The 15,000-nt window shown below is 43.1% G+C and overlaps 1 protein-coding gene across 1 annotated transcript in view; it reads left to right on the top strand.

Annotated features, from left to right (window-relative positions):
- LOC143282816 (glutamate receptor ionotropic, kainate 2-like) overlaps positions 1 to 15,000 on the top strand; it is a 189,979-nt gene that overhangs the window by 172,129 nt on the left and 2,850 nt on the right. The window contains 2 exon segments of the mRNA XM_076588606.1: positions 3,183 to 3,319; positions 6,548 to 6,682. Coding sequence (XP_076444721.1) covers positions 3,183 to 3,319; positions 6,548 to 6,682 — 272 coding nt within the window.

Here is a 15,000-nt window from a genome sequence, read left to right as displayed (position 1 = left end):
CTGGGTCGAGTTGGGCTGGGTTGTCTTAGGCTGGTTAGGAGTGGCTGGGTTGGACTGGTCGGACTCGGTGGGTTGAACCTGCACTCTGAAAGGTTACGCGATCACTGCGACACATACATAGGGTTGTGGGTTGACCTGAGTTGGTTAGACTGGTTGTTTGGAGCTTTGATCACAAGGGCTAGGGGGATCGCTGCGCTCACAGGTGTGGTGGCTATGGGCCTTGGGATCTACAGCCACTTGTACGGAATTGGGTTGTAGCTGAGTTGGGTTGGATAGGATTCGGTTTGGTTGCGTTGGTTGGTTGGGTGGGTGGGTGAAACCAAGACTCTAAAGGCTACTGGATCGCTACGCCTACATTTATGGTGGTTGTGGATAGGGTTGGTTCGATTGATTATTAGGAGTTTTGACTCTCAAAGGCTAGCAGATCGCCGCACCCACGGCTGTGGTGATGGCGGTGTTGAGTTGGGTTGGGCCTGGGTTGGTACCTTCTATACAAAGGCTGCGGTGGGATCACAACGCCCGCAGACATGGCGGTTGTGGAGATGGGTAGGGGTCAGGGTGGATGGAATCTGGACTCTAAAGGCTTCGTGATCGCTACGCCCACTGGTTTTTCTATCAGTTAAGAACATGTCCGTAGCAAAATGAATAAATAAATAGATACATAGATGAAAGTTATAAGTAACTATATAAGTAAATAGATGAAGAAACGCTCGTTGCAACGAAAATAACGTTTCTTAACAGCCACAGAAAGGGATCACCTATCCGTTAAAAAGGTTAGTAACTTTAGTTGCGAGCCCCCTTCCTACCCCCCTCCACTTATAATTATGTTTGTAGCAACGTGGATAGCAGAAACACGTCATTATCAGCATCCCAGTGCGTCTGTGGCGGATTGGTACGCACGCACACACACACACACACACACAGCATCAGAAGATGAACACAGCTCGTGACTAAAAATACAGACAGACAGACAGACAGACACACACACACACACACACACACACACACACACACACAGCATCAGAAAATGAAAACAGCACGTGACTAAGAACACACAGAGACAGACAGACAGACAGGCACACACACACACACACACACACACACACACACACACACACGAGCACGCACGCACGCACGCACACATTCAGGGAAAATGATGATATCAAAACATAACACTCGTTTATTTCGATATGAGCAGGGATCATTGTATTGTTTCTCAGCGCGCGCGCGCGCGCACACACACACGCACACACACACACACACACACACACACACACACACACACACACACACACACACACGCACGCACGCACGCACGCAACAGCGAAGAAAGATGAATCCAGCACGTGATCCTCGCTTAGATCTAGATGAGCAGGTGTCATTGTATTTGTTTTCAGTTCATGCAAACACACACACACACACACACACACACACACACACAGAAGAGACTAAGAAGATGAACTCGAAACATGATTCTCGTTTTCGATAAGGGAGGGCAGGATCATTGTAATGTTGTCATTACACACACATACACACTCTCTCTCTCTCTCTCTCTCTCTCTCTCTCTCTCATACACACACACACACACACACACACACACACTTGCACACACACACACACACACACACACACACACACACATACACGAACGCACACACACACACATACACGAACGCACACACACACACACACACACACACACACACACACACACACACACACACACAGAGTCTCAGTTCCAGTAACTGAGCACATGGGTGAATTGGGAACAGCCGAACCTGCATCACCAATTGGTGACACAAACGCATAAACACGTGGAAACAAAAGCGGAATCCAGATAGTCAGACGGTTGATGGAAAATATATGAGAAAAAACAAAACAAAACAAAAAACAAAAAAAAAACAAAAAAACTTTTTTTATAGGGAGAGAAAATTGACGATGAATATGGAAGTGAGCGAAAAAAAAAGAGGGTTAGGGGGAAAATGATATGAATAAATCATGTACTATTGTAACGAATGCGCCAAGAATAAAAAATAAAATAAAAGTAATTAAAAAAAAAAGAGAAGAAGACAGGAGAGATGACTCGATCTTTTTGTAATTTAGCATTCAAACTTATAGTTTATTTTATTGTTTGTTTTCTTTGACTCTGATCGTTTTGTAATTTACAGTTGTTTTGTTTCTTTTATCTCTTCGTAATCGACAATGCAAACTCATGGTTTATTACTTCGTTTGTTTCCGACGCTATGTTTCTTTTTTTCTTTTTTTTATGTGCAATGCAAACATAGTTTAATCGTTTGTTTCTTTGCTTACGTTTATTTATTTATTTGGTTATATATTTGTTTATTTGATTAGGAGCTGTTGTTCGCTTGCTGGGTTTTTTTGTTTGTTTGCTATTTGTTTTGTTTTTTTGTTTCCTGAACTTATCGTACTCCCCGCCCCACCACACACCCCATCAAAACCCTTCACTTCCCCTACCTTTTTAGTTATGTATTTTATATTTTGATGACAACACACACAACATGTAAAAAAAAAGAAAAAAAAGAAAAATCAGTGCTCTCATTATTAACTTTGATGTCTGTCTACAATCACCTAGTAGTAGATATGTAACTGGACGTTAATAACTGATTCCTTTCTTTCCTTCCCTTCCTTCCGCCCTTTTCTCCCACACACTTTCTCCACACCCTCCCACACCTCCACCCACCCTCACACACCCTTCCCCCACCCTCACACAACCTCCCACACCTCTCCCCACTCTCCACACATCTCGCCCCACCCTCCCACACCTCCCCACACCCTCCCACACCCCCTCCCCATACCCTCACACACCTCCCCACACCCTCCCACACCTCCCCACACCCTCACACACCTCCCCACACCCTCACACATCTCGCCCCACCCTCCCACACCTCCCCACACCCTCCCACACCTCCCCCATACCCTCACACACCTCCCCATACCTTCACACACCTCCCCATACCCTCACTCACCTCCCCACACCTCCCCACATCATCACACACCTCCCAATACCCTCACACACCTCCCCACACCCTCACACACCTCCCAACACCCTCACACACCTCCCCACACAATCTCCCCGACCTGTCCCACTCAATCCAAACCCAAACTAACCCCCCACCACCGCACCCCATGCCTTCACCCCACCCCCTTCCTCCCCAAAACAGGCTCCTTGCACCGTGAGATCTTCACCACGGAGATTCTACGACTGAAGGAGGCCCAGAAGATTCACGAGCTGAAAACCAAGTGGTGGAAGAGAGAGCTTGGTGCCAAGGACTGTCTGGCTGAAGAAGGCAATGCCAAGGTAAGAGAAAACCTTTCTGCTTTCTGAAGAAGGGAGCATTAAGGTAAGAGAAAACCTTTTTGCTTTCTGAAGAAGGCAGCGCCAAGGTAGGAGAAAAACTTTTTGCTTTCTGAAGAAGGAAGCGCCAAGGTAAGAGAAAACCTTTTTGCTTTCTGAAGAAGGCAGCGCCAAGGTAGGAGAAAACCTTTTTGCTTTCTGAAGAAGGAAGCGCCAAGGTAAGAGAAAACCTTTCTGCTTTCTGAAGAAGGGAGCGCCAAGGTAAGAGAAAACCTTTTTGCTTTCTGAAGAAGGGGGCGCCAAGATAAGAGAAAACCTTTCTGCATTCTGAAGAAGGCAGCGCCAAGGTAAGAGAAAACTTTTTTGCTTTCTGAAGAAGGCAGCGCCAAGGTAAAAGAAAACCTTTTTGCTTTCTGAAGAAGGGAGCATTAAGGTAAGAGAAAACCTTTCTGCTTTCTGAAGAAGGGAGCATTAAAAGAAGGGAGCATTAAGGTAAGAGAAAACCTTCCTGCTTTCTGAAGAAGGGAGCGCCAAGGTAAGAGAAAACCTTTTTGCTTTCTGAAGAAGGGAGTATTAAGGTAAGAGAAAACCTTTTTGCTTTCTGAAGAAGGCAGCGCCAAGGTTCCTAAGGAGAAAACCTTTTTGCTTTCTGAAGAAGGAAGCGCCAAGGTAAGAGAAAACCTTTCTGCTTTCTGAAGAAGGGAGCGCCAAGGTAAGAGAAAACCTTTCTGCTTTCTGAAGAAAGGAGCGCCGAGATAAGAGAAAACCTTTTTGCTTTCTGAAGAAGGGAGCATTAAGGTAAGAGAAAACCTTTCTGCTTTCTGAAGAAGGGAGCATTAAGGTAAGAGAAAACCTTTCTGCTTTCTGAAGAAGGGAGCATTAAGGTCAGAGAAAACCTTCCTGCTTTCTGAAGAAGGGAGCGCCAAGGTAAGAGAAAACCTTTCTGCTTTCTGAAGAAGGGAGTATTAAGGCAAGAGAAAACCTTTTGCTTCCTGAAGAAGGCAGCGCCAAGGTAAGACAAAATCCTTTTTGCTTTATGAAGGAGGGGGCATTAAGGTAAGAGAAAACCTTTCTGCTTTCTGAAGAAGGGAGCGCCAAGGTAAGAGAAAACCTTTCTGCTTTCTGAAGAAGGGAGTATTAAGGTAAGAGAAAACCTTTTGCTTTCTGAAGAAGGCAGCGCCAAGGTAAGAGAAAACCTTTTTGCTTTCTGAAGAAGGGAGCGCCAAGGTAAGAGAAAACCTTTCTGCTTTCTGAAGAAGGGAGCATTAAGGTAAGAGAAAACCTATTGCTTTCTGAAGAAGGGAGCATTAAGGTAAGAGAAAACCTTTCTGCTTTCTGAAGAAGGGAGCATTAAGGTAAGAGAAAACCTTTTGCTTTCTGAAGAAGGCAGCGCCAAGGTAGGAGAAAACCTTTTTGCTTTCTGAAGAAGGGAGCGCCAAGGTAAGAGAAAACCTTTCTGCTTTCTGAAGAAGGGAGCATTAAGGTAAGAGAAAGCCTATTGCTTTCTGAAGAAGGGAGGATTAAGGTAAGAGAAAACCTTTCTGCTTTCTGAAGAAGGGAGCATTAAGGTAAGAGAAAACCTTTTTGCTTTCTGAAGAAGGGAGCATTAAGGTAAGAGAAAACCTTTTGCTTTCTGAAGAAGGCAGCGCCAAGGTAAGAGAAAACCTTTTGCTTTCTGAAGAAGGGAGCATTAAGGAAAGAGAAAACCTTTTGCTGTCTGAAGAAGGCAGCGCCAAGGCAAGAGAATACCTTTTTGCTTTCTGAAGAAGGCAGTGCCAAGGTAAGAGAAAACCTTTTTATTTTCTGAAGAAGGCAGCGCCAAGGTAAGAGAAAACCTTTTTGCTTTCTGAAGAAGGCAGCGCCAAGGTAAGAGAAAACCTTTTTGCTTTCTGAAGAAGGAATCGCCAAGGTAAGATAAAACCTTTTTGCTTTCTGAAGAAGGCATGTATCATGCATGTATCAGTCATTTCAACTACCATTTACACACACAAAAAACAAAAAAAACCAGTCGTAGTTTTAAATCAGTTTCAAAATTTTTAAAGATGGCAAATCTTTCTTTGAGGCTACATTTGAATTTGAAATCAAGCAGTTCAGCTTCATAATAATGCTACATTCGAAGAGTATCGCAGATGTAAGAGATGGTTCTATAGTTATTCATCTTGTAACACTCCCAGACTGGGTTTTTTTATGGTATGAATGGTGATCTTGCTTCGGGTTGGGGAAGGTTAAAATAAAATGGCGGAAGGAGAGGACTGGGCCCCGTCTTTCGATGCCGGAGCTCGAGACACAGTGGATATGAACTCACTGCCCTGGTGGCTGTAAACAGGCTGGCTACGGGACCTTTAACCTCAACAAGGTCACATTATTAATATAGCATGCTACAGTTTTTACATTGTGCTCGACCCAGGAATGCTGTTGACATTGTTGACTTCACTTTCTTGCTGTCGATGTCATGTTCAGTAGTCGGTTTTGTTCACATTATATACGACAAACGAATTTTGTTGACACGGTTTAGTGTTCAGTCTATTTTATTGACTCACTTGTGTAAACAAAGTGAGTATGTTTTAACCCGGTGTTCGGTTGTCTGTGTGTGTGTGTGTGTGGTAAACTTTAACATTGACATTTTCTCTGCAAATACTTTGTCAGTTGACACCAAATTAGGCATAAAAATAGGAAAAATTCAGTTCTTTCCAGTCATCTTGTTTAAAACAATATTGCACCTCTGGGATGGGCACAACAACAAAAAATGAAGCCTAATTTTATGCAAACTGCATTTACTGTTATATTTATATTTTTTGTATTCTCTAAACTTGGCACTTTGATCTGATATTCTGACCCAACAACAAGAGCAGTCATTATTATCATTTTTTGTTCAAACAGGAACTTCTTTTGCTAAGCATGGAAGTTTTACTTATTTTGCAAACGTTTTGGTGCAGATAGTAAAAAAGGGAAATTACTCTGTAATTAATGCTAGGGGACTTAATTTGCTTTAAACTGATCTTTCTCATCTTAAACATTACATTTTGAAATTATACTCAATACATAAAAAGCTTGAATTTTTTTTTAAATGTATCACAAGTGAGTCTTGAAGGCCTTGCCTCTCTTGTATTAGTTGTGGTCATGTTCAGTATGCTCTTTAGGTCATTTGTTTGTTAACACTCAAACACCCCCCGCCTCCCCAAATGGGGTGGAAACGGAGTTGAATCTTATGGAGTCTTTGACATCCTGAAGGGCAAGGCGTCGGAGCTGACTGTGGACAAGGTGGGCGGGGTTTTCGTGGTGCTGATGGGCGGCGTGGTGGCTGGTTTCTTCATGGCCATCTGCGAGTTCATGTGGAAGGCGCGCAAGAACGCCCGCAAGGATCAGGTTGGGGTCTTGTTGTTGTTGCTGTGTGTGGTGGTGCTCGTGTGTGTGTGTGTGTGTGTGTGTGTGTGTGTGGAGGTGTGTGTGTGTGGAGGTGTGTGTGTATATATATAGAAGGGTGTGTACAAGGGTGTGATCGGTGGTCGGTGGGATGCGATGGGGACGAAAGGGAAAGAGGGGTGGGAGAGAAGTCTGAAGTCTGAAGTCTGAAGTCTGAATGGTTTATTGTTTAGGCCTTTCTGCCCGTGACAACAGGGGTAGGGGGGGTGGGGGGGGGCTTCCGTGTTAACATCCATTATAAAGAACAGCGCCAATATATGTAAAGCAAACAAAGGGTAGAAAAGAGAGAAAGGACAGAGAGAGAGAGAGAGAGGGAGAGAGGGACAGAAAGAAAAAGAAAAAGACAAAAGATAGATGGGCTGATTGGTGTGTAATCATGCGTCATTAACCAAAGATAGACTTGTTTCTATGGGTGAAGGCTTTGGACAAGAACAGAGAGAGTGGAATGCATGTCTTCACATCTGCAAACAACAGTGACAATTTAAATGCATTGGGGCGCACATGATACTTCTTCGGTATATACTGTTCTCTGAGATTTTTGTATTCTGGGCATGTCAAAATGAAATGGAGTTCGGTTTCTTGTTCATCTTTACAGAATAAGCAACACATATTTTCACGCTTTTTTGAATATCTCAATCTATGCGGCTTCAATGGAGATACACCAAGTCTGACTCTTGTGAGAACTTTTCTTAAAACAGGGTTCTTGATTATGTTTAGATATTGCGGGGCGTTGTGTAGTTGTCTGAATGTAGAATATAAGGTAAATCTATCATGTGATGTTACACTGCTTTCCAAATCTTGCAGATGGCAATCAAATAATCTCTGTTTAAAAGCACACAAGAAACTGTTTATATTTTCCACACCCTGGTTTTCCCACACATAGCCAAATCCATATCTATATAATGTAAAACAAATTCGTGATGCCCAGTTGTATTTATCCCTACAATGGAGACCATACAACATTCTATATGCTTTAAATGGAATGCGAGTTTCATGCATCCTAGTAACATTTAACCAATATCTAATACAATTAGTGTAGGTCTGGATATATAAAGGATATCTACCCGTTTCACAGTAAATTAAAGTGCTTGGTGTTTTCACACTGATATTTAGCAGACGTTTGATAGCGAATAAGTGTACTCTCTCAATGACAGTATGGTCTGCCATTAATCCCCAGACTTCTGACCCATAGGTTAACATTGGTTGAATTTGACAATCAAATAATTTGAAGAAGATTTTCGGACAATTTTCCCCTAACGTCCACAAGAATTTAAGGATTCCATACACACCCTTTTTTGCTTTCAAAGACATTTCCTCAAGTGCATATGAAAATGTCAAACCAGTGGAAAAAACTACGCCTAAATATTTGTAAGTGTTCACAACTTCCAGTTTTTCGCAATTATAGAACCATTTCTCTCTTGATGCAATATGTCCTCCTTTCCTAAATACTACAATTTTCGACTTTTCAACGTTTACTGTAAGGTTCAGAGTCTCGGCAGTATTACTAAGTACATTTAACTGACACTGAAGACCTACTACTGTATCAGAAAACAGAATAACATCATCTGCAAAAAGAAGAATGAGGATTTGAATAATATCAGGAGAAAGTGTTATACCATGTCTACCTTGTTGCATGACTTCATCAGCTAGTTCATTTATTAGGAACAAAAATAAAATTGGACTGCAATTGTCACCTTGCTTTAAGCCTCTCGGGCACAGAAACGGTTCAGTCATATCGTTATTCACTCGCACTCTCGCTTTCACAACCGCATACATACTCTTTATCGCTCTGTACATTTTCCCATGAATACCGTTTTTTCGTAACACTAGCCAGAGATGATTCCTATCAACGAAATCAAATGCCTTTTTGAAATCAATAAAGGCGGCATATAATTTAGAATGGCTCGACAGTTGCTTTTGTACTAAGGCAAGTAATGTAAAAATGTGGTCAACAGTACTGTAACCTTTTCGAAACCCCGCTTGTGACTCATTCAATACAGAATTTTCTTCAACCCATGCAGTTAGGCGCTTGTTTAGAATGAAAGTATATAATTTACCAGATACGTTAAGCAAAGATATCCCTCTGTAATTGTCCGGATAATTAGTATCACCTTTCTTATGTAGTGGGTGTATAACTGCTTCAGACAAAGTCATTGGGAATGTTCCAGAGTCGAATAATTTATTGAATAATTGTGTAAAAAATGTTACTACAATTGGTGAACCATACTTATAAAATTCGCCACTAATCCCATCAGGACCGGCAGCTTTTCCTAATTTCAGAGCTTTTATTGCTCCAATAACTTCTGTTTCGGTTATGGTGGCATCTAAAATACTGTTATACATGCTAGAACTTTGCAAAGTTTCGTCAAAATCAGCTTCGTTTGTTGTGTTTTCGACATTAATCACTATATCATCCTCCAATACGTCACATCCAAATACTGACTTAAAATGTCTAAACCATTCATCGCTTGAAATACGACTAGGTAGTGTTCTACTATATGTTGCAGATTTGATCGTACCCCAGAACTTTTTCTGATCTTTTCCACAACTCTCTAGAATTTCTAGAATGTGCTTTTTATAATCTGAGCTTTTCTTTTTCAGGAGCTTTTTATACTCTCTTCGTTCAATTGTATATACTGTTCTAAGTAAATCATTTTCATCTTTATTTTCAACTTTACAAGCTGCATGTTTCTTTAAAGCCTGGCGTACCTTTGCCCTGGTTTTTCTACATTCTTCGTCAAACCACGGACTGTTCTTTACCATACCAGTTTTAAAGTTTCTTTTCATGCACTTACCAGCAAGAAAAATACCTTTATTAAATGTTATTAAAGCTGCCTCAATGTCAGAATGAATTAAATTGGTGGCTGTGTTGAAGAAATCTAAAACTTCAGGGGATGCAAGTGCATCAGTATATTCGTCAGTTTTATCTTGGTTCCAGATGTATTTTTGGATTACAGTTTTTCCTAATGTATTTATATGTTGTGCTTGTATCTGATTGATTTTGAGAAACATTTCTACAGGCATGTGTTTTGATTCTATCTTATGGATTACTTGTAGTCTTAATGCACTTTCAATGAAACATTTAGATACCAAAAAATAGTCAATAACGCTAGCCCCATTATGCGCAATGTAAGTAAATTCACCAGACTCATCCCCTGGCAAAAAGCCATTCAAAATTAATAACGAGAACTGTTCACAAACATTCAAAAGATAACGTCCAAAACCATTAACAACACTGTCTTTTGAGTGACGTAAGTACTCCTCTGGTTCTTCGTCGTCCATCATCAAAGTGTCCGGCAGCAAGGCGTCTCTGCTATTTCTGGTTCCTGTCCTCGCATTCAGATCACCAAATACAATTATTGGGACCTCTCCGTGTTCCTCAAATATATCTAAAATACAGTGCTCTAACATGTAAACCCCATTATCAATTTCTGATTCCGAATAATAAATGCTGTCTGACGGAGGTAAATACAGTCCTATCAGCATACAATCTGATGATAAACCTGTCAACTCGCCAGAAATCTTTAGTACAATGCAGTTATCGTATTCTACATGAATGTGTTTGACACAAGAAACAAACGACTGCCGTATTAGTAAGGCTACACCGCCGGACAGACGTGAGGTTGTAGCGTCAGATAATCTGATACCTGGTGAAATGAATGTTTTATATGATGGAAAAAGATCTGATGGAAAATTAGATGAAAACGTTTCTGTCAATAAAATGATATCATACTTGGACAAAAATAGTCTTATTTCTGGTTGATGAATGTTAGCAACACCCTCAATGTTATATGTTAGGAATGAAATACGCCCTAAACATGTATGTTCGGAATCAACAGGACAGTTTTCCATGGGACCAATGACACGGGCAGGGCCGTATCCCTATCCTGAGGACTGTTCTTGTGGACCTGGGGGTCGTGACGCACTCACACCGATGCGCGGAAAGCTGTCCGTCACCTGGGCCTGTCTGGATCTTGTTCTGCTCCGGGTTTCACATCCTCGGTGTCTGGGGGTCTCGCTTATCAATGAGCAGTCCTGTTCTGTGGATCCTATATCTAGCTGGCCTTCAGCTGCTTTACCACTTTCATGGATATTCGCTCGTGAGAGAACGGGGCACTGGTTTTCAATGTCTGCGTGCACTGGATGAGTTTCCACCGGTTGCTTCACAAATGTTTGGCTGCTACCATCTTCACTACGGGGTGACATTGCTGGAGTGAGTTGCGAAGATGAACAGTCTGCAACTGCACCATTACCGTCACGAGGCAGGGGGGTACTGTTGGGGTTCGCCAAGTCTCTTACAGCATTCAAAGAGGCAGGGATTGTGGAGGGCATTCCAGGGTTGGGGCTGGGATGGTCACTGGGACTCTGGGAGGGGACAACACGGAGGGGCTGCCCAAAGTTATCAGCAGTGCGAGTCTGACAGTCATCATGGGCGGCAGAGACAAAGTGAGCCGCAGTACTTGTGTCACTGGTATTTTCGGGTTCATCCACAAGCCTCACACCCCACTGGTCAATCAGTTTCCTCGTTCTCTGCTGAGGTGGACGCCGAGGTCGAGGGCTGGCTGGGGGAGGTGGTACGTGCACCACATTGGAAGACAGAAAATCGTTTCTGTCTGTGTCATCCACAGTACGCTGTGTCTGGTCGGTGTGACGATCAGCAGCATGATGAGTGTCGACCTGCTGCTGGTAGGAGGGCTTTCCTCTCCAAGATGTTGTGATGCCTGTGGGAGCGGCGAGGGAGGCAGGTGGAGGATCCCTGTGCCTGTCCTCCAGCCGTTTCCGACCTGGGAGTGTTGGGAAGGCGTGCATGTCAAACATCGAGGGAGGGTTACCGTTCGTGACATTTTGTTCCATTGTTTCATGGTTTTGAGGAAAGTAGTGAGGTGGGATTTCACGGGGAGAACTGTTGTTTGCAGCATCCCGTCGTTCGTCTGCTGTCGTCTGCGTGAGGTCATCAGGAGTTGAGTTCCTGGTCATATGTCTACCAGGACGTACATGTGTGGGTCTTTCTCTGTGGTTTCTGTGGAGATTGTGTCGATGGGGTGATCGGTTGTTGTTGTTGTACTTGTTGTAGTACAGCCGACCTTTCCAGAAGTACGCCTTCTTCCCAGCTTCTCTTTCCTCCCTAAGAATTTGATTCTGGCGTTGAGTCAGATCGGAAGCAACCCTGACATTCAGCGTGTTTGCCATCTCTCGTCTGCTTTCGTTGGATTGTAAGATGGACAACTTGTCGCACCAGCGATGTAAGCGAGCGATGATGGGGCGGGGACGATTGCTGTCCTGGCTCTTCGGTCCAGTGCGATGGGCACGCTCCACGTCGTCTTCTGTCCAGCGTTTCTTGTCTGGGTAGAAGCGGTTCAGCAACTGCACCACCAAACTGACACACTGATTATTGTCCTCCTCGAAGCTTTCGGGCACATTGAAGAACCGTATGTTGTTGCGCCTCGAGAACGATTCTAATTTGTCCATTTGGATGTCCATTTTCTTGCTCACATCGAGGAAGTAGTCCTTCCACTGGCGCAGGTTGCCACATTCTTGCTCCAAAATGTGGTGTTTGTTTGCAACAGTTCCCATGTCGTGTTTCAGTTGGCGATTCTGCTCTTGAAGGGAATGACACCACGATTGCAGTTTGTGCACCGTTTCAGCTAAAGATAGTGCAGCAGGGCAGGAGCTTGAGTTGTGAGGAAAACTGTCGACTTGGTGAGGATAGCCTGCTAGAGACAGCATTCTTCTCTGCACTGAAGAGCTTGGGTCAAGGGTTTGAGCACTGCTACACCAACCATGCGTTGAAGTTCTTGGATCACCATGAAGATGATCAGGATTTTGATTGTAGTCAATGTGTTGCTCAAGCTGGTATCTCTGATCGTTCTACCAAGTTGGTCCAGGGTTTGCTTCCACATCCCCACAAGCCAGCAGCAGCCAGGTGATGAATACTGCCGACACACTTGCAAAGCAGCAACTGAGATGTACAGTGTTATACCTCAACTTTATGATATGACGTGTCGGATTGCTGAATGTCAAAGTCACAAGATTGTGGAACCTGATGACTACAGCCCACATGACAAAACATCGTCTGACGTGAGAAACAGCATCTTCCAGTGAGGGAGAGAGACCGTAGATGTTTTTACGATGTTCACTGAACACATCAACACAGGTGCTTGCCGTTTGATTTTCATTTAAGGCACATGTAACGAAGAACAGCGTACAGAGTAACACCGTGCGGGTAAAGGTTAACGGCCATGAAAGTTTAATGCCATGTGCCTGTTTCATGTTCACGAATCTTGCCCTTCCACTTTGGGGCAAAAATATTTCATGTAGTGCGTGCATGACGCACAGTTCACGTGCACACTGGTTAGTAAAGTCGGTTTAGCATCTGAATTAACTTCACATGAACTTTGTCCTTCTTTGTCAAGTGTTAATTTTCAAAAGTAATTATACGGTTCACCAGGACCAATCTTATGTAAATCAAAACACAGTCGTGATCCACATACCTTCAGGCACATTATTGCAAAGTTTCAACACAGTCCGACATCGCTATACCACTGAAATTTCTGTTTGCACTGGACAGCAGAAACACACACGTCCGATCAGCATCAAGCAAGCAAAGAGAGCGGGGTGGGAGAGAGAGAGAGAGATAGATAGATAGATAGAGAGAGAGAGAGAGAGAGAGAGAGGAGGTGGGCTGCGACAATGGGGAATGGGGGGGGGGGGGAAGAGACAGACAGGCAGATGGGGAAATCAGAGCAAAGTAATGGTGAAAGGCTCTACGTGCTCATGTGGTGGCATTCTCTTGTTCACACACCAAAAATACACACACACACACACACTCACACTCATACTCACACACACACAAACACAAATAATAAGCAGGCATGCGCAATAACAGAACTTCAATAATACTAAACGTACTAGACCGCGTCCATTTGACACTGATCTCCGGAACCTTCAACAAGAAGAAAAAAAAAGGGAGAAAAATTCATCTTTTTCCATTTCTTTCTTTTTTAATATATATATATATATATATATGTGTGTGTGTGTGTGTGTGTGTGGTGTGTGTGTGTGTGTGTGTGTGTGTGTGTATACTTATTGATTTAGTTTACTTTTGTACAAAAACAAGAGGTACCACGGCCAAATCGGTTAGGCGTCTGATCCAGTCTGTGATCACTAGTGGTCTGGGTTCGAGGCCCCGTTTTCGACACGGTATTGTCTCTCCTTGGGAGGGTCCTTTCATCATCATCATCATCATCATCCGTAGAGTGTTCACAATCATCAAATTGATTATTCTGACACTTGTAAAGGAGGCGGGGTATATACATATATATATATATATATATATATATATATATATAACCACAAAAACACACACGCACTGGAGCTCCCAACGTGAACACGCCAGGGGACGCAGCTTCAACCACAGCCTCGCTTCACCCCGATCATCCTCATTTTCACCCAGGTGTGAATCAGTGAGTGAGTACCTGACGTCCGCAGGGGGAATGCTAAAGCGGCGGAAAGGAGAGGACTGGGTCCCGCCTTCCTACCCTGAAGCTGAGAGCCTTAGACACTGTGTGGATGTAAAACCATTGCCCTGATTACTGTAAAAGTCTACGTATGGGACCTGTATACCGAAAAAGTAAAAAAAAAGAAAATCGGAATGAGCGGCATGTGGATAATGCCATTCAAACGGCGTGGAGCAGCAACAATGAATGAATAAATGGATGAATAAATAGATAAAGATAGTAGTAGTAGTAGTAGTAGTAGTAGCAGAAGCAGTGGATGTAGTAACAACAACAACAACAGAGGATGATGACGATATGATAAAACAATCGCAAAATACTAAACATACATTTGCCAACAACAACAACAACAACACTAATAATGATAATAATGATAATAATAATATGATAAAACATTCACAAAATACAAAACATACATTTCCTCCGACGGCCTGCATCATCTGAATCGTTTAACAAGTCTTTGAGCATCTGCTATTCAGCAGTAGCCACCCAGAGCAGATCCGCTCTGCAGATGTCTCAAACTTTGATGAAGATGTCACACACAACAAATTAATGCTTGACAGAGGAGAAGAAATGAGAACTGCGAAAAGTTCCATCACGGTCAAGGAAACAGGCAGACAACTCGAATCTTATACTCTCCCCCCCCCCCCCCCCCCCCCCCCCCACCACCATCTTTTTTTTTTCTTTCAACAGAGGATGCATGTAATAACGGAGAGAAGGAATTGGTTTGTCATCGCCATCGCTGTG

This window comes from Babylonia areolata, chromosome 6 (assembly GCF_041734735.1).
Source record: "Babylonia areolata isolate BAREFJ2019XMU chromosome 6, ASM4173473v1, whole genome shotgun sequence".
NCBI classification, from domain to species: domain Eukaryota; kingdom Metazoa; phylum Mollusca; class Gastropoda; order Neogastropoda; family Buccinidae; genus Babylonia; species Babylonia areolata.
This window is presented reverse-complemented; position numbering and strand designations above follow the sequence as displayed.